This window comes from Pristiophorus japonicus, chromosome 7 (genome assembly GCF_044704955.1).
Source record: "Pristiophorus japonicus isolate sPriJap1 chromosome 7, sPriJap1.hap1, whole genome shotgun sequence".
Lineage (NCBI taxonomy): Eukaryota > Metazoa > Chordata > Chondrichthyes > Pristiophoridae > Pristiophorus > Pristiophorus japonicus.
Window position 1 is genome coordinate 207,016,530 of NC_091983.1, and position 25,589 is coordinate 207,042,118.

General features: G+C 42.7%; 1 protein-coding gene across 1 annotated transcript in view; it reads left to right on the forward strand.

Moving 5' to 3' along the window:
- The window catches only part of LOC139267427 (regulator of microtubule dynamics protein 2), a 218,729-nt gene that overhangs the window by 174,713 nt on the left and 18,427 nt on the right, over positions 1–25,589 (forward strand). The window contains exons 7-9 of the mRNA XM_070885740.1: positions 7,295–7,393; positions 23,932–23,985; positions 24,121–24,198. Of these exons, the coding sequence (XP_070741841.1) occupies positions 7,295–7,393; positions 23,932–23,985; positions 24,121–24,198 (231 nt within the window). The remainder of the gene's footprint in view (positions 1–7,294; positions 7,394–23,931; positions 23,986–24,120; positions 24,199–25,589) is intronic.

Below are 25,589 nucleotides of genomic sequence, written 5' to 3' on the forward strand. Positions count from 1 at the left end.
ACAAGTCAGATAAATCAGTGCATCTTTATGACCCCCTTAATGAGCTGTCTCCTGGCCTGCAGTATTGATGGCTTGTATACTATTACTGGTATGGAATGTTTTGTTTGTATAAGCCTTGATGCTTTAATTATCATTATCCCTTTCCTTTCCCAGAATTCAGTCTGACAACTAACTCCATTTTGAGGACACATTTAAGGCAATTCCTAGGGTATTTCTCCTACAAGATCAAACTCCTGTGGACCAAAATCTGTAATTTTAATAGCATTAGTAGTGGGAAGGCATGCCACAGAACTAATAATTACCCCTTGTCTACTGCTTGAAAAAAAAAAATCGGCTAAGGGGATAACTATGAATGCAGTTAATCTGGGCCCCCAAAGTGCTGAAAGCCACATGTGTTAAGTCTGAATAACCCCACAGCAAATATTGAATGCCTGTTACACCATTAATTACTATAAAATTCTAAAACTCCAAACCATTTCTATCTATCCATTTGAGGCCATGTTATGTTATAAGGAACCTTTTTTTGTCAAATTTTCACAGTTACTATACCTCAAACCTAGAATTTCACTCTTCCATCCTAGCAAGATCAAGTTATTTTTGGGAATATCACTTGATGATTCTGTCGGTAATAATTTATACAAATATGTCATTTTCTTAATAGAAAACCTGACTTATTTTTAAAACTGAAATAAGCCGATGTGAAGAAATATAGCTGCATTGCAGTGCTGCTGCACACCATTTTCCTGATAGTATGGTTGAACAGCAGTATATACGATTGGCTTACTGCCATGTAGTTGAGGTCAACAACAGAGATGCATTTTAGGGGAAGTTAGATAATTACATGAGGAAGAAAGGAATAGAAGGATATGTTGATAGGGTGAGGTGAAGTAAGGTGGGAGAAGGCTCGTGTGGAACATAAACAGCAGCATAGACCCGTTGGGCCGAATGCCCTGTTTCTATGCTGTAATTACTATGTATATTACAGCAGAAACCACATGGCATGGTAACACATCTGTTTACCCCAAGAGGAAGCATGTACAACATCAGGCCAATAGGTTAAAATGGACCTGATGGCTTGCGTCTTAGGGTCTTAAAAGAAGTGGCTGCAGAAATAGTGGATGCATTGGTTGTAATCTACCAAAATTCCCTGGATTCTGGGGAGGTCCCAGTGGATTGGAAAACCGCAAATGTAACGCCCCTATTGAAAAAAGGAGGCAGACAGAAAGCAGGAAACTATAGACCAGTTAGCCTAACATCTGTGGTTGGTAAAATGCTGCAGTCCATTATTAAGGAAGTAGTAGCAGGATATTTGGAAAAGCATAATTCAGTCAAGCAGAGTCAGCATGGTTTTATAAAAGGGAAATCATGTTTGACAAATTTGCTGGAGTTCTTTGAGGATGTAATGAGCAGGGTGGATAAGAGGGAACCATTGGTTGTGGTGTATTTGGATTTCCAGAAGGCATTCGATAAGGTGCCACATAAAAGGTTACTGTACAAGATAAAAGTTAATGGAGTTGGGGGCAATATATTAGCATGAATAGAGGATTGGCGAGCTAACAGAAAACAGAGTGTCGGGATAAATGGGTCATTTTCCGGTTGGCAAATAGTAACTAGTGGGCTGCCGCAGGGATCGGTGCTGGGGCCTCAACTATTTACAATCTATATTAATGACTTGGATGAAGGGACAGAGTGTACTATAGCCAAGTTTGCTGATGATACAAAAATGGGTGGGAAAGCAAATTGTGAAGAGGACACAAAACAATCTGCAAAGGGATATAAACAGGCTAAGTGAGTGGGCAAAAAATTGGCAGATGGAATATAATGTGAGAAAATGTAAGGTTATCCACTTTGGCAGGAAAAATAGAAAAACAAATTACTATTTAAATGGAGAAAAATTGCAAAGTGCTGCAGTGCAGAGGGACCTGAGGGTACTTATGCACGAAAACACAAAAAGTTAGTATGCAGGTACAGCAAGTAATCAGGAAGGCAAATGAAATGTTGGCCTTTATTGTAAGGAGGATGGAGTATAAAAGCAGAGAAGTCCTGCTACAACTGTATAGGGTATTGGTGAGGCCACACCTAGAGCACTGAGACAGTTTTGGTCTCCGTATTTAAGGAAGGATATACTTGCATTTAGAGGCAGCTCAGAGAAGGTTCAAGATGAGGGGTTGACTTATGACGGTAAGTTGGGCCTGTACTCATTGGCGTTCAAAAAGATGAGAGGTGATCTTATCGAAACATATAAGATAATGAGGGATCTCGACAAGGTGGATGCAGAGAGGATATTTCCACTCATCGGGGAAACTAAAACTAGGGAACTCAGTCTCAGAATAATGGGCCGCCCATTTAAAACTGAGATGAGGAGGAATTTCTTCTCTTGAGGGTTGTAAATCTGTGGGATTCTCCAGCTCAGAAAGCTGTGGAGGCTGGGTCTTTGAATATATTGAAGGCGCAGATAGACAGATTTTTGAATGATAAGGGAATAAAGGGTTATGGGGAGCGGGCAGGGAAGTGGGGCTGAGTCCATGATCAGATCAGTCATGATCTTATTAAATGGCGGAGCAGGCTCGAGCGGGTCAAATGGCCTACTCCTGCTCCTATTTCTTATGTTCTTATTTACAGGTAAGTTAATTATACAGAAGCCATGAGTCACAACAAATACTGATCATAAAAATAAGGACTATAGTACCTCTTTCTAGAATGTATTTCTTATACTGTTGGTTAAGTGATAAAGCTTTTGGCTAAAAGCTTTCACAAAACTTTAATAATGCAGTACAATACATGAGTGATGCAGTTCCTGTGCTGGCCTACAGAGTCCACACATCAATTCTAGAAACCGAACTGAATTAAAGATACTAAGAAATGTCTATAATATATATGTTCCTGACCAAAAGGTCCCCAAATAAAAAGCTGTCAAATCAATGTTAGGATATGTTTGCTTTTGATGCAAATAGAACTAGTGTTCATGCACTAGCTACCTATCATGGGTTGTTAATGCTTTAAATAATGTATATATTTGGAGGGGGCGAAATTGCCCTGTGCCCCAATTGGGGCGAGAACCTTCTGGGGCGGGACTTTTAGCACCCGACGCAGAAGTCGCCCCTACCGCGGAATTGCCCTACAAAGGAAGCAGAGCGCAATTCCGCGCACTCCACTTTCTTTGGGGGCGGTAACCGGGGCGCTGAAGGAAGTGCTATTCAGATGCTTCATGTAGCGCTAACACGCTTCAACGCCCCTCCCCTTCGATTAAAGGGGAGGGCCACTGCGCACTCTACAAGGCCTCTGATGGCCTCCACTATGCCAAGAGGGCAGTATGTGACCAGGCCTGCAGTCCCGCAAGCAAGACGGAGTGCCGGGCTGCACGATGGTGGGCCACCATCATTGAGCCGACCCGAGAGTCGGCCAACAAAAAAAATGGCGGCCCAAGCTGGCGCCCTCCCCTTTAAGGAGCTCCCGAGAGCGGATGTCCGCCAGCTTCGCGACGTGCGATGCAACTTCCCCCAGGGGCATTAAGTGTTTGGCGGGAAGCGGTCATGGATTGCCGTGCACGCAGATGATGTCATCGCTGGTTACGCGGTGGCCTGGGACGCTAACCGCGGGGCGCAGTGCTGCCACGGCAGTTCCTCCGCAAACTCCCGGACAATTCCTCCCCCACCCCCCCACCCCTCCCCCCGGGACGAAAAGTGTCTTGCGTCCCATTAGCATCCTCCAGAAGGGCTAACGGGGCTATAAAAAGGGTCAATTTCGCCCCCTTGAACGCAGCCTTGTTGGCCATTTAGTTTTTAATGCATTTGCTTGTAAGCTTGCATACTTTGACACGTATCTGAAGGTCAAATGGGTACATTATTTGTAGAGTCCCATTTAAGCTATTCAAAGGATCAATAATTTGATTAGTGCCTAGAACCAAGTTTTTGCATACTGGCTAATCTACAGATCAAAGAACCTGCCTAGTTGTTAGAAAAGCTGGAGTTCAGTCTACATTTAAAATGTTACTAAGAAAAGAATACTGTCTTAACTCTTCTTCTAAAACATTTACTCATTATAGATACGGTTATATCCAGATACAGAAGTCTCTCAAATCGTTACAATCACTGTGCATCTGTTTTTTTGTATTCCTACATTAATTTCTGTAAAGGTATCCAATCTTTACAATAAAATTTCTTTTCTGCCGTCTATGTTCTGACTATTAAGCTCTTGATGAGTTTTCTTTTTCTTCATTAGTTCTGTTTAAATCTGTTTGTCACTTTTCTAATTAGTTATTTCTTGATTTGTTTAATATTCACAAAGGAAGCAGAAATTTTCTCACCAAATTTACAAAAAATTCCCAATCACAAAACACAATCACAGAAAAATCTTACAATTGCTATCACCATTCCTCACCCACCTTCACTTAATACTCCCTTTTCACAAACAGCATAATGCACACTATTGGACCTCTGCTGATCAAAGTACATTGTGCTGTTCTCTTTTTCCCTCCGCTCAATAATTCTGTGAACCCCACTCATTCAACTGACTCCTCACACCTAGAGCACTCCTGATTCCAACTCCCAGGTCCAACACCCCCAGGTGCTGTGATATGCAACTCTCAACAAGACTATGATTGCCAGAAGCTAATGTGCAATTAGGGCTTCACCACATGTGCTAAGGAATGGGTTTCTTCATATAAAAATAGTAGAGCAACCACGCTTCAGGACTTTCAGAACTTTTATGGCTGCAAAATTTGCAGGGCTATGGGAAAGAGCAGGGGAGTAGGACTAATTAGATAGCTCTTTCAAAGAGTCAGCACAGGCACAATGGACCAAATGGCGGCCTCCTGTGCTGAGATTCTTGATTGTAACATTTTCAGTTCTTTTACATGTTCATTATCTTATGCATTGAAAACATTTTTAAAATATATGTTATGCTATACTGCCAAGCTTTTTCCTCCCTCTTCATAGTCTTTATATAAATTGCAGATATCTCTGCCAAGTTAACTCCTGCACCAATAACTTATCAGAGCAATTCATTTGTGAATTATTTATGCTATTACAAACCCATGAAATATTTTTTATAATCTCACTGTAGGCATGAGAAAGAGAAGTTTCAGTACTAGAGATGTCTAATTCTGAGCCAATACAAGTAATAATTTATATTAGAGGAGAACACTTTTCAGCCTCTTATGTACCAGAATTGTTGCTTCATCAAAGTACTTACATAAAATAACCTGATACTCTCCTGTTTTTTCTGCCTTCTCTTTTTTTCTTACTACACAAGGTACTTGCTAAATCAAGAACAACAATATTTTCTACACATGAAAAAGCAGAAATCATAATTTAAGAATGTGTCCTGGACAGCTATACTGATGGAACTGTTTTTGCTTTGAGTTTCGTTTTCTTCATTAATGTTTCCAGAACTCTTGCTCACTGTGCATCCTTCATTTGGTGGTGTAATTTACTATTTCTGACAGCTACCATCAGCTAGCCAGGCAGAGAAACCTGCAATTAGACAAACCAGACTTCCTTTCCTCACTCTCTTTCTTATCTCCCCCACCTTCACAAAGCAAGGAATGCCTCACTTCAGTACAACACTCCATCTGGTAGCCCAGCCAAGAACTGATAACTCACCCTGAAGTGGATCGTGACTAACCGTCTTTGGGAAATAAACATTTTAGTGCCCTCTACCACAATAGTACTTTGGTTGACCACTGCATCCTCCACCAATGCCTCTCCACCATCGTACAGCTGGGTGGGACTGCACTCCCCTGGTTCCATTATTATCTATCTAACCATAGCCAGAAACTCATCTGCAATGGCTTCTCTTCCCATTCTCACATCATTTCTCTGGAGTCCCCCAGATCTCTCGTTGGGCCCCCTCCTATTTCTCATCTATATGCTGCCCCTTGGCAACATCATCCGAAAACACGGCACCATTTTCCACATGTACGCTGATGACACCCAACTCTATCTCAGCACCACTTCTCTCAACCCCTTCATAGTCTCTAAATTGACAGACTGCTTGACCGAGATTCAGTACTGGATGAGCAGAAATTTTCTCCATTTAATATTGGGAAGACCGAAGCCATTGTCTTCGGTCCTGCCACAAACTCCATTGCCTAGCCACCTCTTCCGAGCAACTGTCTGAGGCTGAACCAGACTGTTCGCAACCTTGGTGTCGTAATTGACCCTGAAATGAGCTTCTGACCACATATCCGTGGCATAACTAAGACCGCCAATTTCTGCCTCCGTAACATTGCCCGTCTCCGCCCCTGCCTTGCTGAAATCCATGCCTCTGTTACCTCTAGATTGGACTATTCCAACACACTCCTGGTTGGCCACCCACATTCTACTCTACGTAAACTTGAGGTCATCCAAAACTCAGCTGCCCGTGTCCTAACTCGCACTAAGTCCCATTCACCAATCACCCTGTGCTCCCTGACCTACATTGGTTCCCGCTTAATCAACATCTCGATTTCAAAATTCTCATCCGTGTTTTCAAATCCCTCCATGGCCTCGCCGCTCCCTATCTCTGTAATCTCCAGCCCCACAACTCCCCGAGATATCTGCGCTCCTCTAATTCTGCCCTCTTGAGCATTTCTGATTATAATTGTTCAGCCGTTGGTGGCCTTGCCTTCAGCTGCCTTGACCCTAAGCTCTGGAATTCCCTGCCTAAGCCTCTCTTATCTCTCTTTCCTCCCTTAAGATGCTCCTTAAAATCTACCTCTTTGACTAAGCTTTTGGTCATCTGCCCTAATTTCTTGCGTGGCTCGGTGTCAATTTTTTGTCTTATAATACTCCTCTGAAGCACCTTGCGACATTTTACTACGTTAAAGCGTTATATAAATACAAGTTGTCGTTGTACTGGTTCCAAAATGAGCTGAACAAGAGCACTGTGGTTAGTTATTTGCATATGATCGCTACCACTTTTTGTACACCTTGCACTTCTCTTCACTGAAACCCTTCATTAATGTCTTAAAGTATTAGTAGCTGCTTAATATATGCAAAGGTTTTCTTTAATGTTACCTGATGCATTCCTTCAAAATATATATAAAAGCAATGATTTTGCATAGACAAATGTAAGTCAAACTATTTTCAAAGCATTTAAACTATATCTAAAACAAAATGAATTTTGGCATTTTGAGATTTATCTCTAGTTAATTGTTTTTAAAATTAAAATTACTCCCATATTTAGGAAAAAGGTTCTGTGCGTTTTCAAAGTCTGAAATTAATTTGTCACACTAAATTGATTCTGAAATGTGAATCTATATTTGGTCTCAATGTGGTACTTGGTAATAATGTTTGAGTTCCTTGGTTTGCAGGCTTCTCAGTTGTCATGGATTGAAAGAAAGGTAGCTACAACACTGTTTGAAGAACCACCAAATTCAACCATACAAGATGCTTTGCAATGTTTCCTCAAGGTAATAAACTTCTGTCAGTTATTCAGTTTTACGTATCCTGCTTGCTGCCTAGTTGCTGAATCAGATGGAGGTTTTTATTTTAAAACATTTTGGAGTGAAGCAGAGACCTCAAGTCAGTTGAATATTACATTTATCCCTCACTGTCATGTATCACTTGTATTAGGCAGTTATAGAGACAGGGATCGATTGATACAATTAGCAAGGATAGGATGAAATGCTTGTACTTTGACCCAACTTTTAATATTTACATTTTTCCCTGGTTTTCAATATTCCTTTCCTGAAGGTGCTGTCATATTCTGGAATATAGTTCATTGGGTGTTGTCAACCTTCCAAGTTTACATGTCAACTTAAACTCCAAGTGTCAGCAGTTTCAGCTATGAGGCTTTTTAGATGTCCTTGCCCAAAGTCCCCGAATGCATATTCCAGCCAGGGTTACTGAAGAGCAATCAAGAACAGAAATTCTGGCTGTCTTAATTTTCTAATTGTAAGAACATAAAAGCCTTCCTAGGCTTTTCTAAGAACAGAAGAACATAAAAAAATTGGAGCAGGAGTAGGCTATTCGACCCTTTGAGCCTGCTCCGCCATTCAATAAGATCCTGGCTGGTCTTTTACCTCAAATGCACTTTCCCGTACTATCTACATATTCCTTGGTTCCCTTAGTATACAAAACTTTATCGTTCTCGGTCTTGAATATACTCAACGACTGAGTATCCACAGCTCTCTGGTGTAGAGAATTCCAAAGATTCACAACCCTTTGAGTGAAGAACTTTCTCCTCATCTCAGTCCTAACTGGCCAAACCCTTATTCTGAGACTGTGACCCTAGTTCAAAACTCTCCAGCCAGGGCAAACAACCTCTCAGCATCTATCCTGTCAAGCCCCTTAAGAATTTTATACATTTCAATGAGATCACTTCTCATTCTTCTAAACTGTAGGGAATATAGACCTAATATACTCAATCTCTCCTCATAGGACAATTCCCCCCGCACCCCTCCCCCTCCAATCCCAGGAATCTTTCTTGCACTCCCTCTAAGGAAAGTATATCCTTCCTTGGATAAGGAGATCAAAACTGTACACAGTACTCCAGGTGTGGTCTCACCAGAGTCCTGTATAATTGCAGTAAGACGTCTTTACTCGTACTCCAATCCTTTTGTAATAAAAGCTACGTACAATTTGCTTTTCTAATTGCTTGCTGTGCCTGTATGTTAGACAGGTTAGATGCAGGAAGAATGTTCCCAATGTTGGGGAAGTCCAGAACCAGGGGACACAGTCTAAGGATAAGGGGGAAGCCATTTAGGACCGAGATGAGGAGGAATTTCTTCACCCAGAGAGTGGTGAACCTGTGGAATTCTCTACCACAGAAAGTTGTTGAGGCCAATTCACTAAATATATTCAAAAAGGAGTTAGATGAAGTCCTTACTACTAGGGGAATCAAGGGGTATGGTGAGAAAGCAGGAATGGGGTACTGAAGTTGCATGTTCAGCCATGAACTCATTGAATGGCGGTGCAGGCTAGAAGGGCCGAATGGCCTACTCCTGCACCTATTTTCTATGTTTATATGTTTCTATGTTTCAGTGATTCCTGTAGAAGGACATCCAGGTCTCTCTGACTACCAACATTTCCCAATCTTTCACCGTATAAAAAATATTCTGTTTTACTATTTTTCCTTACCAAAGTGGATAACTTCACACTTCTCGACATTACATTCCATCTGCCATGTTCTTTCCCACTCACTTAACCTGTCTATATCCCTTGCATACTCCTCACAACTTACTTTCCCCACCTAGCTTTGAAGTATTACACTTGGTCCCCTCATCTAAATCATTGATACAGATTGTAAATAGCTGAGGCCCAAGCACCTATCCTTTAGGTACCTCATTAGTTGCAACCTGCCAACCCGAATATCACCCATTTATTCCTACTCTCTGTTTTCTGTCTGTTGACCAATCCTGAATCCATACTAATATACTACCCCAAATCTCATGAGTGCTAATTTGTAATAACCTCTTGTGGGGCAACTTATTGAATGCTTTTTGAAAATCCAAATACAGTACATCCACTGGTTCCCCATTATCTATCCTGCCAGTTACAATCTCAAAAGCTTTATTAGATTTGTCAAACACGATTTCCCTTTCATAATCCGTGTTGAATCTGCCCAACCATATCATGATTTTCTAAGTGCACTGTTACCGCGTCCCTAATAATAGATTCTAGCGTTTTCTATTGATGTCAAGCTAACTGGTCTATAGTTTCCTGTTTTCTCTCTCCATCCTTTCCTGAATAACGGGGTTACATTTCCTACCTTCTTATCAATGGGGATGGTTCTAAGACCTAGGGAATTCTGGAAGATCAAAACCAATCCATCCACTATCTCCATAGCCAACTCTTCTAATGTCCTCGGATGTAGGGGATTTGTCAGCTTTTAGTTCCATTAATTTCTCCAGTACCAATAATTTACTAAAACTAATTTCTTTAAGCTCTCGTGCTCACTAGATTCCTGATTCCCCACTATTTCCAGAATATTTTTTGTATCTTCTTCCGTGGAGACAAATATGTGTTTAATTTCCCATTATAATTTCTCCTGTCTCTGGCTGTAAGGACCCATGTTTACTTTTGCTAATGTCTTCCTTCCACAAAAAAGCTTTTACAATCTGTTTTAATATGTCTCGCAAGTTTACTCTCGTATTTTATTTTCTCTTTATCAATTTCTTGATCATCCTTTGCTGAATTCTAAAATCCTCCCAATCCTCAGGGTTACTACTCTTTCTGGCAATATTATAAGCCTTTTCCTTTAATCTTGACTACTTCAAAGCACTCCTGGCTGGCCTCCCACATTCTACTCTGCGTACACTTGAGGTGATCCAAAACTCGCTGTCCGTGTCCTAACTCGCACCAAGTCCCACTCACCCATCACCCCTGTCCTCGTTAACCTGCATTGGCTCCTGGTTAAGCGAATTTCAAAATTCTCATCCTTGTTTTCAAATCCCTCCATGGCCTCGCCCCTCCCTATCTCTGTAATCTCCTTCAGCTCCACAACTCCCCAAGATATCAGCGCTCCTCTAATTCTGCCCTCTTGAGCATCCCTGATTATAATTCCTCAACTGTTGGTAGCCATGCCCTCTGTTGCCTAGGCCCTAAGCTCTGGAATTCCCTGCATAAACCTGTCTCTCTTTCCTCCTTTAAGACGCTCCTTAAAGCCTACCTCTTTGACCAAGCTTTTGGTCACCTGCCCTAATTTCTCCTAATGTGGATCAGTGTCAAACTGTGAGGCGCTTTGGGATGTTTTACTATGTTAAAGATGCTATATAAATATAAGTTGTAATCTAATACTATCTTTAATTTCTCTTAATAGTTACGGTTAGACCATTTTTCCCATGGGATTCTAATTCCCTAATATGGCCTGGAACTTTGAAGATTTAGCGCCTGCTGTTGAGGCCGGATTTGTGGGTAAAATGTTGTCCGCCTCATTTCCGGTGCGAACCACGCCGAATGCCATATTGGTTAGGGCAAAAAATGAGGTGTTTAGCTTCATCTGATGCAGGCAATAGGCCATTAACATATTCAGATAAGGGGCCTAACGCCTGCCTCTGCTCCTTCTTGCAAATTTGGCTTGTGTCTGAAGCAGCCAGCGCCAGCAATGTTTATTCCCGGGAAAACAAATGTTAAACAGTTCCGAATGAAAAAAAAAAGGTAAGTATTTATGATTATCATTTCAGACCTCACTACCGACTCTACCTCCGGGCCCTCCTATCTCGCCCCGATCCTGGTCCCACCCTCCAGATCTATTGGGCTCAATTTTCCCCAGTTATCTGTTTTTTTTGGTGTGCACCATTTTTGTTGGCGTAACTAAAAATCTCAAAGTTTCCCCAAAGTTTCTGCGCCAGCGTAATTCACTTGGGTACGATTTTTTTGCGTCATAGTAACCTGATGTCTGTGCCAGTTTTTGAGATTTAAACAAGTTTGGCCAACTTACATTTTTCCTAGGACGGAGTATGTGACCACTCCCAAAATACCTTCTGGGTACTTAACAAAAATCAGCGCACATTACAAAATCAGCGCAAAAGATGCCATTGTTTGTGGCCGAAGTTTTGGAGGGAGTGAAGAAGGCATAGAATATGGATCATAAATGTTCATTTTTTCAAAGTCAAAAGGGAGAAATTGGAAGTGTAAAGCAATTCTTGAATTTTTGATTTTTTTTTCAAAGTATCACCCCACCACCGAACCTCTCCTCACCAGGCTCCAGGGTCGGAGCGTCAGCCAGCAGAATTGCTCCCTCGCCCGGACAAGGGTTCGGGGCTCGGTTTCCAACCCCCCCCCACCTCCCCCCCCCCCCGGGGCTTCTTTTGAAGCTGCTGAGGTGGACAGTATTGAGGATGAAAACAGAGTTTTTAGAAATTGATAATTTATAGCCTAAGTGTTCTCATCCGTTATACAAGAAATATAAGTGGTTGTCAGTTCAGTTCAGCTTCCACCTCCCCCCAGGCTTCTTTTGAAGCTGAGCCCATGTCTGGGCGAGGAAGGATTCTGCCAACCGACACTCCGACCCTCGAATCCGGTGAGGTGGGGTGAAACTATTATGAGACCAAAACTAAACACAATATTCCAGGTGAGGCCTCACCAAGGCCCTGTACAACTGCAGTAAATAAGACCTCCCTGCTCCTATACTCAAATCCCCTAGCTATGAAGACCAACATGCCATTTGCCTTCTTCACCGCCTGCTGTACCTGTATGCCAACTTTCAATGTCTGATGTACCATGACACCCAGGTCTCATTGCACCTCCCCTTTTCCTAATCTGCCGCCATTCAAATAATATTCTGCCTTCGTGTTTTTGCCACCAATGTGGATAACCTCACATTTATCTACATTATACTCCATCTGCCATGCATTTGCCCACTCACCTAACCTGTCCAAGTCACCCTGCAGCCTCTTAGCATCTTTCTCACAGCTCACACCGCCACCCAGCTTAGTGTCATCTGCAAACTTGGAGATATTACACTCAATTCCTTCATCAAATCATTGATGTATATTGTTAAGAGTTGTGGTCCCAGCACTGAGCCCTGCGGCACCCCACTAGTCACTGCCTGCCATTCTGAAAAGGACCTGTTTATCCTGACTCTCTGCTTCCTGTCTGCCAAGCAGTTCTCTAACCACGTCAATACATTACCCCCAATACCATGTGCTTTAATTTTGCACACCAATCTCTTGACCTTGTCAAAAGCCTTTTGAAAGTCCAAATACACCACATCCACTGGTTCTCCCTTCTCCACTCTACCAATTACATCCTCAAAAAGATTTGCCAAGCATGATTTCCCTTTCATAAATCCATACTGACTTGGACCGATCCTGTCACTGCTTTCCAAATGCGCTGCTATTTCATCCTTAATAATTGATTCCAACATTTTCCCCACTATCGATGTCAGGCTAACCGGTCTATAATTCCCCGTTTTCTCTCTCCCTCCTTTCTTAAAAAGTGTTTTACATTTGCTACCTTCCAGTCCATAGGAACTGATCCAGAGTCGATAGACTGCTGGAAAATGATCACCAATGCATCCACTGTTTCTAGGGCCACTGCCTTAAGTATTCTGGGATGCAGACTATCAGACCCTGAGGATTTATCGGCCTTTGTTAGATCTCTTAATTGCCAATGAAATACGAACTCCGATTGTAGTTTTAATGACACTTTATTTTGGCAGACAGCAACAAGCTCTTGGCTTTAAGCCAGGTCTTTGTCCTTCTGATATCACATGGCCAAAATGGCTGTATTTATACCGGGTTCAATATACAGAAAAGAACTCGCCTTCTTTGACCTTATTGGCTCAATTATTAGTCTTTTAACCTTTTAATTGGCTCGCTACCCAAGGTCCTAAATGTCAAGTTGATTGATGACTTAATGCAACATGCTCCCACTCACGTAGCATCTCTGACTTGGTGTCTGTGAATTTTCACAGCCTGTCTAAATGCAGCCTGTTTGAATTCTCTATCAATCCCCCCTTTGATTCTTTCACAAACTGAATCATAAAACATCAGGTATCACTCGTTAAACATTCTACAAAATAATTTCATACATGTTAAGAGTTTCCTTCTAAAATTTGTTGATGTGTTTCGCCACAAGTCCGGACTAGTAGCTTCCACACAAATTTACACCAACCCGAGTTCCATCGTGGCCACAATGGAAGTCTGGTTTTAATAGGTTAATTAACCTTATTCCAATTTAATCCAAATCAATATCTTAATTCAACCAGTAAACAACCTTCCCTTAAGCATAACATACCCCTGTGCCACGTACAGACGGTCTGCTGGGACCTGCAAGGTGTCTCACATGCGGGACAGCAGCTACAGCCGCCTGGTCGCAACAACATTTAATCAACATAATCAAACAATATAAAAGTAAAACAATTACAACAAATAGAATTAAACCTTCCACCAATGAAGTTCCTATTGAACCTAGCCATTCAGTGGCTCCACTCCACAAAGTGAATGATGGGGGTTGCTTAAGTTTTTCTACCTCCTTTTGGATATGCTCCGCTAAGTGAGTAATTTCTGTGGAGCTATCTGGGATATATGTGCAACACTCAGTTCCGAGTAGGGCGCAAGTACCTCCCTTTTCAGCCAGGATGTAATCGAGGGCCAGTCTATTCTGTAGGGCTACTGTGCGGATTGCTACCATTTCTGCATTGATTTTAATTAGGGCCTCTGAGGTATCATTGGATACCTCAACGGATGCCATGTTAATGGATTCCCTTGCCAGTTTGGCGGTTCCATACCTAGGGATCAGAATGGCAAAGAACCTCTCTGTTTCTGTGATAGCTCTCTGAGGACGGTGTAAATGTTCCGACAGTGACTCTATATGATACATATAAGGCACAATGTAGGCTAAATAGCAGGATCCCGTCCAATTCTGGGGCAACCAAGGGTAGGCCTTGTGGCCACACACCCAATAGGAGCCATTATAGGCAATGAATGTTAGCTGTTTCTTTGTCAGCAACACTCCGGGGCCTGTCCAGGCTTTTCCATCTGTTTTATTCCGAATCCCCGTTATGTTAAAAATTCCCACATCGGCCCAGTTTGGACGGTTCCGTGGCTTGATTATATTATAATTCTGGGAGCAGTTACTATACCCCATATTTTGGCCTCCTTTGATGTTTCTAATCAGACAGACCGATTCCCCCGGTCTTCCTATTCCCGTTGTATTAGTGATCACAAAAAATGGGGGCCGTTTGGAATTATTGTAGCACGGTTGGTATCCCCCTTCAAAGGTAGTCAGATTGTAACTTGCTGACTTCCATTTACGTGCCCAGTTTTCCGTATCCTGAAACGCATTGCCTGTTTTGTTTTGATTAATTATCCACTCAGCCATTTCCGAGATATTCAAGGGAACTGGCCTCAAGGGAATCCCTCCCTTTGAGTGAATAGGAATATGCGCACACACCCAACAACTAGAAATGTTACCTTGTTTGGCATAAATGTATGACATATATAAAAAGGTATTTACATGTAATTCCCTTGCTACCCTACTATTTCCCTTTGGTGCAGAGGGGCGGCTAGTAAGAAGTAGGCCTATTCCTAGAATACCTACAATCAGTAATACAGTAAATTTATACATTTTGGCAAAAAGTAATTGTCCTTATTAGATTTCAGCTTCAGTTACGGGTGCTCGTTTAACGTGTGAAGCGTGGATCCAGGCTTTCTTTCCTTGGACTTTAACAGCTGCCTGGGTGGTCAATAACACTTGATAAGGTCCCTCCCACTTGGCACACAAAGTTTCTTTATGCAACTTTTTCACATACACCCAGACTCCCGGAATGATGTCGTGTCCTCCTTCGGGTGGATTACCCCAAGCTGCCGATACCTGTCGGGAAACAGAACTAATAGCATTGGTTACGTTCTGACAGTATGATAACAAAGTGTCACTCATTAAGTGAACATCAGCTTTCCGTAAATCGATAGTTCCTGGCAGCGACATGGGTCTTCCTGTTATAATTTCAAATGGGCTTAGGCCTGTAGTTCTGTTCGGGGTTGCCCTAATGCTACATAGCACTATTTGTAGTGCCTGGGGCCATGGTGTTCCTTCTTGGTGATATTTGGCAAGCAGTTGTTTCAGAGTTCGATTCATTCGCTCTACTTGTCCTGATGATTGTGGATGATAAGGACAGTGTAAATCCCATGTAATGTTCAGTAACCTACAGACTTCTTGGCAGACAGCACCTGTGAAGTGTGTTCCCTGATCTGAGTCAATGCTACTCGGGACTCCCCATCGGGGAATGTAATCCTTACACAAGACCTTTACAGTGTGATTGGCTGTGGCTCTTTTAGTTAGGACAGCTTCTACCCATCTAGAGAATCTGTCGACCATGACAAGAATGTTAGTGTATCCTTGGCATGAAGGAAGAGATATATAATCAACCTGCAGATGCTGGAATGGTCCGACAGGGGCAGGGGGCCTCAGTTGGGGCATTACCGTGATGGCTCCAGAATTATTTTTCTGGCAGACCACACAGCGGTCTGTTACCAGCTGGGCATGTTTTTTAAATCCCCGAACCCACCAGCTTTTCTGGAACCGTGCCATCATCTGTTGTGAGGCCAAGTGTCCCCACGAATGGATCTGTTGGGCTAAAAAAGGCATAAGCTTGTGGCGCGACTGGCTTGTCGGTAACTCTTTGTCTCCAGACATCATCTTCACATAGCTTAATTCCTGCCTCAATCCATGTCCATTTTTCCTCTCGGGAGCACTCGCCTTGCATTGTTTGAAGGTCTCGTGTCAGAGTCCTGAGTGCTTTCAATCTGCACATCTGTCTTGATTCTTCTGGGGGAACGCACTGTGAGGCGGCATCTTTAGCTGCCTGGTCGGCTAGGGCATTTCCCTGTGCTTCTGTGGTATTTTCCTTGGTATGGACTTTACACTTCAGGATGGACACTTCCTGAGGTAAATTGTATGGCCTCCAGTAAGTCTCGGACTTCTTTTCCATTTCGGATAGGTGTACCAGCAGCAGTGAGGAATCCTCTTTTCCGCCATAACAGACCAAAGTTGTGAACGACTCCAAAAGCATAACGCGAATCTGTGTAGACATTAGCTGTCTGTCCTTCTGCTATTCGACATGCTTCTGACAGGGCCCGTAACTCGGCCTGTTGTGCTGATGTTCCTGAGGGTAAACATCCTTTTGCCACTACCTCATATAAGGTTGTAACTGCCCATCCTGCTTTTCTGGTACCATTGTCAACAAAGGAGGAACCATCTGTAAACAGGATGAGGTCTGGGTTGTGCAGAGGCTCCTCTGCTGCTAAGGCTGCTTCTTCTGTTTCTTTTAAAATCTCCATGCAGTCATGCTCTTCACATTCTTCCCCCTCTTGCTCCCTCGATTCTGACATCGGGAGCATAGTTGCGGGATTAACCAGGCTGGCCAGGACGATATGGAGATTAGGAGCTTCCAAAACTGCTGTCCAGCGGGTCCATCTAGCTGCCGTCACCTGAGACATTCTATTCATAGACAGCAAAGCGTGTACGGTGTGGGGACACTTGACAATCAGCTTTTGGTCGAGGACTAGACCCGCAGTGGTCATTACCGCTCAACATGTAGCTTCCATAGCCCTTAGGCAACTTCCCCATCCAAGGGCTACCGCATCCAGTTTTGCCGAATAATAGCCAATAGGTCTTTGCCGATCCCCATGTTCTTGTGTCAGTATAGCTGTCATATATCCTTCTTTCTCATGAACAAACAGGGTAAATGGCTTACCACTGTCGGGGATTCCCAGAGCCGATGCCGAACACAAAGCCTTTTTCAAACTCAGGAAGGCCTCTTGCTGTTCCTTAGTGAGGGTGATGGCTTCTTTAGAGGCACGTTTCCCCTTTAAAATATCATTCAGTGGCTGAGCAAGCTGTGTGAAGGAGTCAATCCAATTTCTGTTAAAGTTACACAATCCTAAAAAAGACCTTAGTTCCTGAATAGTGGTGGGTTTTTTAGCAGCCCGAATGGCTGCAGTTCTATCCTGGGTAAGTTCTCTCTTTCCTTGTGAAATCTTTTGTCCCAGGTATACAACCTCTTCTTGGGATATTTGTGCTTTGTCGATGCTGGCTTTATGTCCTTTCAGCCGAAGGTGGTCCAGCAAAGCTCGTAAATCTTGTTCATGCTGGTCTTCCGTGTTTGAAGCTAGCAGGATATCGTCTACATATTGAATGACAGGGGAGGTCATTCTCGCAAATGGCTTTGTAAAGCCATGTGGAATACCGTAGGGCTGTTGTGGAAACCTTGCGGTAACTGGGTCCAAGTATACTGTTGTCCTTGGACCATGAAAGCAAACCACTGTTGAACCTCCGGTGCCAGAGGCACCGACCAAAATCCGTTGGCCATATCTACAACCGAGAAATATTTATGTTCCGGTTTGAGGGCATTAACAATGGTGGAGGGATCTGTGACCAAAGGAGCTTTTTGATCAATACACTGGTTAGCTTTCCTATAATCGACAGTCAAACGCCAAGTCTCATTAGATTTCTGTACCGGCCACACGGGGCTATTGGAGGAGCTACGCGTTTTAATAAGCACCCCTCGTTTCTCCAATTGCTGAATAACCGGTAAGATTCCCGCGATGGCAGTTGGACTGATGGGATACTGTTTAGTGCATGGAGGCTTGGTCCCGGTAAATGAAATGATGCAGGCTCCATCTGGAGTGGGCCACAATCGTTCTTATCTTTAGCCCATATCGGGTGTTCCTTCAATTCTTCTTTCTTCAAAGTTCTAATTGACCATGTCACCCGACCATCCTCGAAATGCAACGATGAATCTACTTGGATTAGAACGTACATTCCCAAAAGGGGTTGATCTACTGGGCCTATCCAGACCGGCGTGGTTAGTTCATGTGGATCCAGCCCTATAAGTATCGGTGTTGTCCTTTTAATTTCCATTTTATGGCCCCCAACTCCATAGGCTGTACATGCCCTACCATCCAACGACAAAAAGTCTCCATATTGTAGGGGTAAGCATGTTACTTCCGCCCCTGTGTCTAAAAGACAGTCCACATCCTTATCGCCCACCCTCATAGTTATATATAGCCCATCTCCCCTCTGTTGTATTAGTGCGAGGAGGGGGGCCAGGGTGGGCTCTAATCGTTTTTTGCTATCCCAAGTAACTCCTTCTGTTGTTGTATTGCCAGTCGCTTAAATGCTTCTATGAGGTCGTTATCTTGTGACAAGCCTGGTTTGTTGGCTGAATTGTATCCCTGGCTGCATCCTCTTCCCCGGCCGCGACCTTGCTGTTTTGACCTGCACGTCTTGGCCCAGTGACCTTCTTTCCCACAATAATGACATTTTCCAAATAGCTGTTTATCGGAATCCTGGGATTTCCATCCCATAGCCTGTACAGCTCGGACTTTAGCTCCCATATCCCGATCAAATTGGTTACATCGATCCACCAATGCTGCAAAGGTAGTTCCTCTACCTTCCCAGTCCGGTAACACTACCTTAAGCATTTTGGACAGTTCTGGCTTTAGACCTGCCACGAAAGCTGCTTTCAGGAGTCCAAACACTTGTTCATCCATTTCCTCATCCGTATTATTCATACCTGAATGTTCTAGCCATGTGCATCTAAACCGCTCGTCATACTCCAGGACCTCCTCTGTTCCTTTCTGCTGGCAGGCTGCAATTTTTTCCCAGTCTGTCTTAGCTGGACTGAAGGCTAGCAGCCAGTGTTTAATCGCCTCCCATCCTGCTTGCTAATTCTTGCTCATCCTGCCCCAAAGCTTCTTCTACCTTGTCGTGCAATTTTCTTCCCTGTGTTTTTGGCACCATTATGGTCAAAATTTGCACTCCGTCCCAGGGATGAAGTTGATATATATTTCTTAAGCGGTCCAATTGGTCCCACGTTTTCACTCCCCCTTTCTTTGGATTGGGCAATTCCTTGGACCATTTATCAATTTTCTCTGGGTCTGCCGGATCATGAAATAAGTATTTTTTATACAGCCTTTTCTTCGTTTTTTTTGGTTCCGCCCTCATCCGCAGTCTCTTCTGATTTGACTACAACTCGTCTTTTTTTAAATGGAGCAAAGCGCACCCCTAATTCTTCATCCTCCGACCCTGTATCGTCAGAGGATTCAGAATCCGTATCTATTCCTCGATCGTGTCTTCGGGTTTGCGCTTTTAATTTATCCAAACATGGGTACCCTGGGAATTGACCGATACATTTTCCTTTTCCTATTGCTGTCTCTTGACCGAATGATTTTTTCCATTCTTTAATTTCACCTTTAAGATCTTTAACTTCCGCTGCCGACTTTTCAAGTTCAAGTTTTTTCTGTCGGAGCTGTTCACAAACAGCTTGCAATTGGTCCTTTGTACTGGTCAGTTCTCGATCATGTTGGGAACGCATTATAATTTCATTCCAGTTTCGGATCTTTCCCATAATGGCTAGGGACCATCTAGTTCGCTCTTTATTTTTCATACGGGTTGTTTTTCCCCAGACCCTTTTAATCTCGTCCAAGGACCATTGTCCTTTGGAGGTTCCGTACTTTTGTTCGATCTTAATACAGGTTTTAGATAAGTTGAATTGTTGCTCTATGTATTCTTTCAACTATTCGAGAATTTCATCTATCGAAACTTCAGGTGGTGGTTACCCACCTTTAACAGTTGTAGGCAATTCTTTGCTCTTATCTCCTGCTGCCATAATACTGATTTCTTTACTGGGGTCTCGAGTTGTAGGCTTTCTACCCGATCAATAGGTCGGTGATTAATTAACTAACACACTGCCGAAGTTTAGATGTCTATGGGACCTCGAGCCGACTACCAACCGGAGGGTTCGCAAATCGGAGGCTTTCGGAATCGCGTAGAAGGAGAGGCGAATTTAGACTTTTGACCGAGGACTTTTATAAAGAGGAGTCCTTACCTCAGTATGTAGGTCCGATGTCCAAAATTCCGTTTCTTTCCTCAGCGATCGTGTTCGTGACGCCAAAGTTGTTAGATCTCTTAATTTCCAATGAAATACGAACTCCGATTTAGTTTTAATGTCACTTTATTTTGGCAGACAGCAAAAAGCTCTTGGCTTTAAGCCAGGTCTTTGTCCTTCTGATATCACATGGCCAAAATGGCTGTATTTATACCGGGTTCGATATACAGAAAAAACTCGCCGCCTTTGACCTTATTGGCTCAATTAATAGTCTTTTAGCCTTTTAATTGGCTCGCTACCCAAGGTCCTAAAATGTCAAGTTGATTGATGACTTAATGCAACATGCTCCCACTCACGTAGCATCTCTGACTTGGTGTCTGTGAATTTTCACAGCCTGTCTAAATGCAGCCTGTTTGAATTCTCTATCAGCCTTCAATCCCTGCAATTTCCCTAACACAATTTCCTGACTAATAAGGACTTCCTTCAGTTCCTCCTTCTCACTAGACCCTATGTCCCCTAGTATTTCCGGAAGATTATTTGTGTCTTCCTTCGTGAAGACAGAACCAAAGTATTTGTCCAATTGGTTCTCGCACACAGCTGGCTCTTTAAAACATGGCTGAATGCAGACCAGGAGGTGTACTGGGCATGCGCGCCTATGCCAGTCACGTAGAAAACGTTTTTTTTTGCGCATTCACAGAAGGGAGGGGGCCTCCTTTTTTCGACGCAGACCTTAGGCTCCACAACCCAAAGCTAAAGGACAGGCTGCGCGGCGCCAATTTCAAAAATTAGAATGGGGAAATGTTTTAGGTTTTTTTTGCGTAGTCGGGCCCAAACAAAACAGGGGCCACTCTTCAATAATGCCAAAAAACAACATTGGGGAAAATTGAGCCTATAGTCACTCTTGTCTTTATCCAATCGTTAATTTCAGGGCTAGCCCCCACCCACCCATCCCCTTTCCATTTTGCCTATCTCTTCTAAAAGTTAAGTATCATGGAATATTGCAACTACGTTTCCGTAATGGCTAGTAGATCAAACCCATTTATTTCTATATGTGCTATTAATTCATCTATTTTGTTTTGAATGATTTGCACTTTCAGACATAGTGCCTTTAGCTTTAACTTTTTTCTATTTTTCCTGATCTCACCTTAGTCAATAATGCCCTCTTACCTTTGTTAAGCTCTCTGTTCCTTCCTGTACCACTCTGCTTATTTTTACCAACATCGCTACTCTGCTCTACAGTCTTGACATTTCTATTAATGCTTTTGAATTTACCCTTTCCTGAATCCAGAGATTATTACCTGTGAGGTTCTGTGTTTTAATTTTGACCGTAGCTCCTTAAACACTCTCAGCAGAACCTCATTCCTCGTCCTATCTATGTCATAGGTTCCTAAATGGACCACGACAACTGGATCCTCCCCCTCCCACTCCACAATCTTCTCTAGTTGCGAGGAGATATCCTTATCCCTGACACTGGGCAGGCAACATAGCCTTTGGAATTCCCGGTCGTGGCTGCAGAGAGCAGCATCTGACTATACTATCCCCTGCCACTACCACATTCCTTTCCACTTGAATGGCCTCTGTGCCACAGTTCCATGGTCAGTTTGCTCATCCACCCTGCAGACTTTTCCCTCATCCACATAGGCAGCAAGAACCTCATACCTGTTGGATAAGGGAAAAGGCTGAGGCTCCTCCAGCACTGCACCTGAGGTCCCCATTCCTGCCTGACTCACAGTCACATCCTCCTGTCCTGATTAGTAACCAGACCTGTACCAATACCTAACCTAAGGGATGTGACTGCCTCCTGGATCAAAGTGTTGGTAACTCTTGTCTTCCCTAATGCCCCACAATGTCTGCACCTCGGATTCCAGCTCAACTACTCAAGATGCAGACACTTGCTGCAGACGTAGTTGTCTAGGATCGCAATGCACACCCACATGCCGTAGTTGCAGCACACCACCTGCACTGCCATCTCTATCAAAAGTTGTTTCATTTCATTAATTAAATCAAATTTATTTATTTATTCAACTTTGCTTATTTTTTTAGTGATTTAAACTAATTACTCAATATAGTTTAAGTTATAGGTAGGTTAATTTAAATGTTTACCCTGTAAACTTACCCACCGATCCTCCTTGTGCTGTGATAGCACTTTGCAATTTTTTTTCTGTGCCGTTGACCTCTCTCTGCGGCTGCTCTGACACCCTGCGTTTTAAATTCTCGGAGACACACGTGATGCTCCTCGCTCTCTCCACTCTCTGCGGCTGCTTTGACACGCTGCGATTTAAATCCTTGGGGACACTCGCATGATGCTACTTGCTCTCCAAACTCTAATTTAACCTATCGTGTCTTAATAGTTTAACATTCAACAGCATTTTGACCAGCCCATAATCTCTACCATTCTGCCTGGCTAATTATTCCAGGCATTAATGAAAATAAATTCTTCATTTTACCTATTTTAAATTTACTTCAGTTTTCTGGTCTTACTAGCTTCCCTTACTTTGAAACCATAGCCCAGCAATTGTGGTCGGAGGCTTCCCGTGGACAGATGCCTCCAACCAAATTTTTTTTTACGAAAGTACCTGGTGGTCCCCGAGGAACGGAGACGTATGCTCCGAGGCCTCCGTTCGCAGTCCAGCGTAGGGACCCATGTATTTCAGGAGCATATGTGCAGCCTGGGATCACGTGGGCCGAACTAACCAATTAGAATGGCGTATCACCAGTCACAGTAATGGTGATCTCCGTTTGTATGGATATCACTATTTCTATGAATGGGGATACCCCCAAAAACACAAACATTTTACGTAAATAAGAAAAACACTTCATGTATTTAAAATTAATTGAAATTGAATTTAATTAAATGTTTTAGACAACAACTAAACTTGCCTTAATAGATAGGGTTTATAATATAAAAAATTATTGATAACATTTTATTTTTCAATCTTTTAAAACTCTTACATGTAAGGCTTGCTTTTACCAGGTGTAAAAGTTTGAAAGGCATTCGCTGGGCAAGAGTTGGGCAAATAGCCCAAATCTCTGCCCGCGAAGGCCCTTCTCCCAGGGATGCGTTGGAACTGTCAAAAGACACGTGCGCATTGCGTGCCGAGAACCGGCACTTGCGAGGCCTCTACGGGAGCGTGCGCACATCGTTTGCACCAGTAGAGACCATAATTTTTGGACCCTTTGGGTTTAGCCCAAATAATTTACAACAACAACAATTTGTATTTATATAGCGCCTTTAATGTAGTCAAACATCCCAAGGCATTTCACAGGAATGTTATCAAATAAATTTTGACACAGCCACACAGGGAGATATTAGGACAGGCTTAGTTAAAGAGGTAGGTTTTAAGGAGCGTCTTAAAGGAGGAGAGAGAGATAGAGGCAAACGGGTTTAGGGAGGAATTTCCAGAGCTTGGGGCCTAGGCAGCTGAAGGCATGGTGGAATGATTAAAAACAGTATTCTATAATGCACCCTGGCCAACCTTCAGATCCATGAATGGCACCATGGAAGTTCTACTAATCAGTCTGTTTACTTATCTAGCAGAGTCGCATGGTCTGCCTTGTAAATTAGCTGCTGCACTCTCGGTTTGAATTCTGAATGCCACCCCATTTCAGCCCACTCCCTGTAATTCATTGAGTCCAACGTGTGTAAATGCATATTTGTCTCCTTGTTTCTAGGTAGAAGAAATACACCCAAAGTATTCCAAAGCTAATAGCGTATATTTAACAAAGGTAAGCACTATGTCTTCATTGTCCCTTAGAAATATCATAAACAATTCTGTTTTTAAAGCACAAAACAATTTCTGGGTTATAATGTTCAAAACTATTTAAGTTTCATTTCTGCAAATTCCTTTGTTTTACCTTTAGTGTTACAAAGAACTTGGACAGAACACCAATGCACAAATATGGTGTGACATGGCGGCGTCCTTTCCTGACACTGTAGAGGTACTTAACTGACATCTTTGAAATTCATGCAGTTAAGAATTAAAGAATCATCAGACCACCAATTTGTGTTTTTTATATGAAACATTGTGGAGAACACATGAACTGCCTATCTGTTCACATGACTGTATTTTGCAGTTAGAATTTAATCTGTGGTTAACATTGCTTACAAAGCACCTCCCTAATGATTCATTGAATTTCTCCTGTGAATAGCTGAGACTGACCCCAGTGTGGGCTGAGATTGTGGTAGTTAGGGTATTGCAATTGTAACCTTGCATTGGGGATGGGGACATTGTCCTGATGTCAATTGAGCAACTGCCACTGGAAGTGTGGGTATGTGAATGTCAGGTCTGGCTTGGCTGTGACATCTACTGCACTTGAGTGGCAATAAGGGTATTACAGTTGGCTTTTGTATCATTGGGTCCTTAAGTTAGGGAAAGGAAAATTGTCCAAGATTCTGCTTCTTGATAACTATGAAAGTGTATATATGTGGAAGTCAGGTGCAGTTAGGATCTAGCTTGGCTGTGACATCACTTGTAATCAAATTCACACAGGAACAATGGACACTTTTGTGTGAATTTTAGTGAGTTACCAAGCACCAGTGGCACCATACCCCAGCAAGGTGTCAACATCTCCAGAAGAGGATGAAAAATATATACCTGACGACATTATACTTCTTTTTGCCTCTTTCTCCTCTTTCTTTTTTTGCATTCTCTAATCTTTTCCTGCCATTGTTGCTCACATGAGCTTTCTCTTATTCGCCTTCGTCTTTGATAAAACAAAATACTTGTGATTCCTTTCCACTATGATCTGTACTACAGTTTCTATGTGATGGTTTTGTCTTTCATTTGCTAGTACAGCAAAAAAGGTCAGAAGGTTAAATCCCATTAGAAATTTTAGGCTAGTGGAACTATGGAACTCTCTTCCCCCAAAAAGCTGTTAATTTCAAAACTAAGATTGGTATAGTTTTGTTAGGTAAGGTTACTAAAGGATATGGAACCAATGTGGGTAAATGGAGTTAAGATACAGATCAACCAGGATCTAACTGAATGGCAGAACAGGCTTGAGGGGCAGAATGGCCTACTCCTGTTCTTGTGTTCCTAAGGACACAAGAACCTAAGGACATCAGTGTAAAATTTCTGTTGTTTTTTTCTATCCCCCTGAAGAGGAAGAAGAATCAGTACTCTACTGAAGTTTTGATAGCAAACAATTTAACAGTCGTCAGATTTTATAAGTGCACTGGAGAGCTTTCCAAGGAAAACAACCCCAGCCTATCCAATCTTTCCTCATACCTAAAGTTTTCCAGTCCTGGCAACATCCTCGTAAATCTCTTCTGCACCCTTTCTAGTGCAATCACATCCTTTCTGTAATTGGTGACCAGAACTGCACGCAGT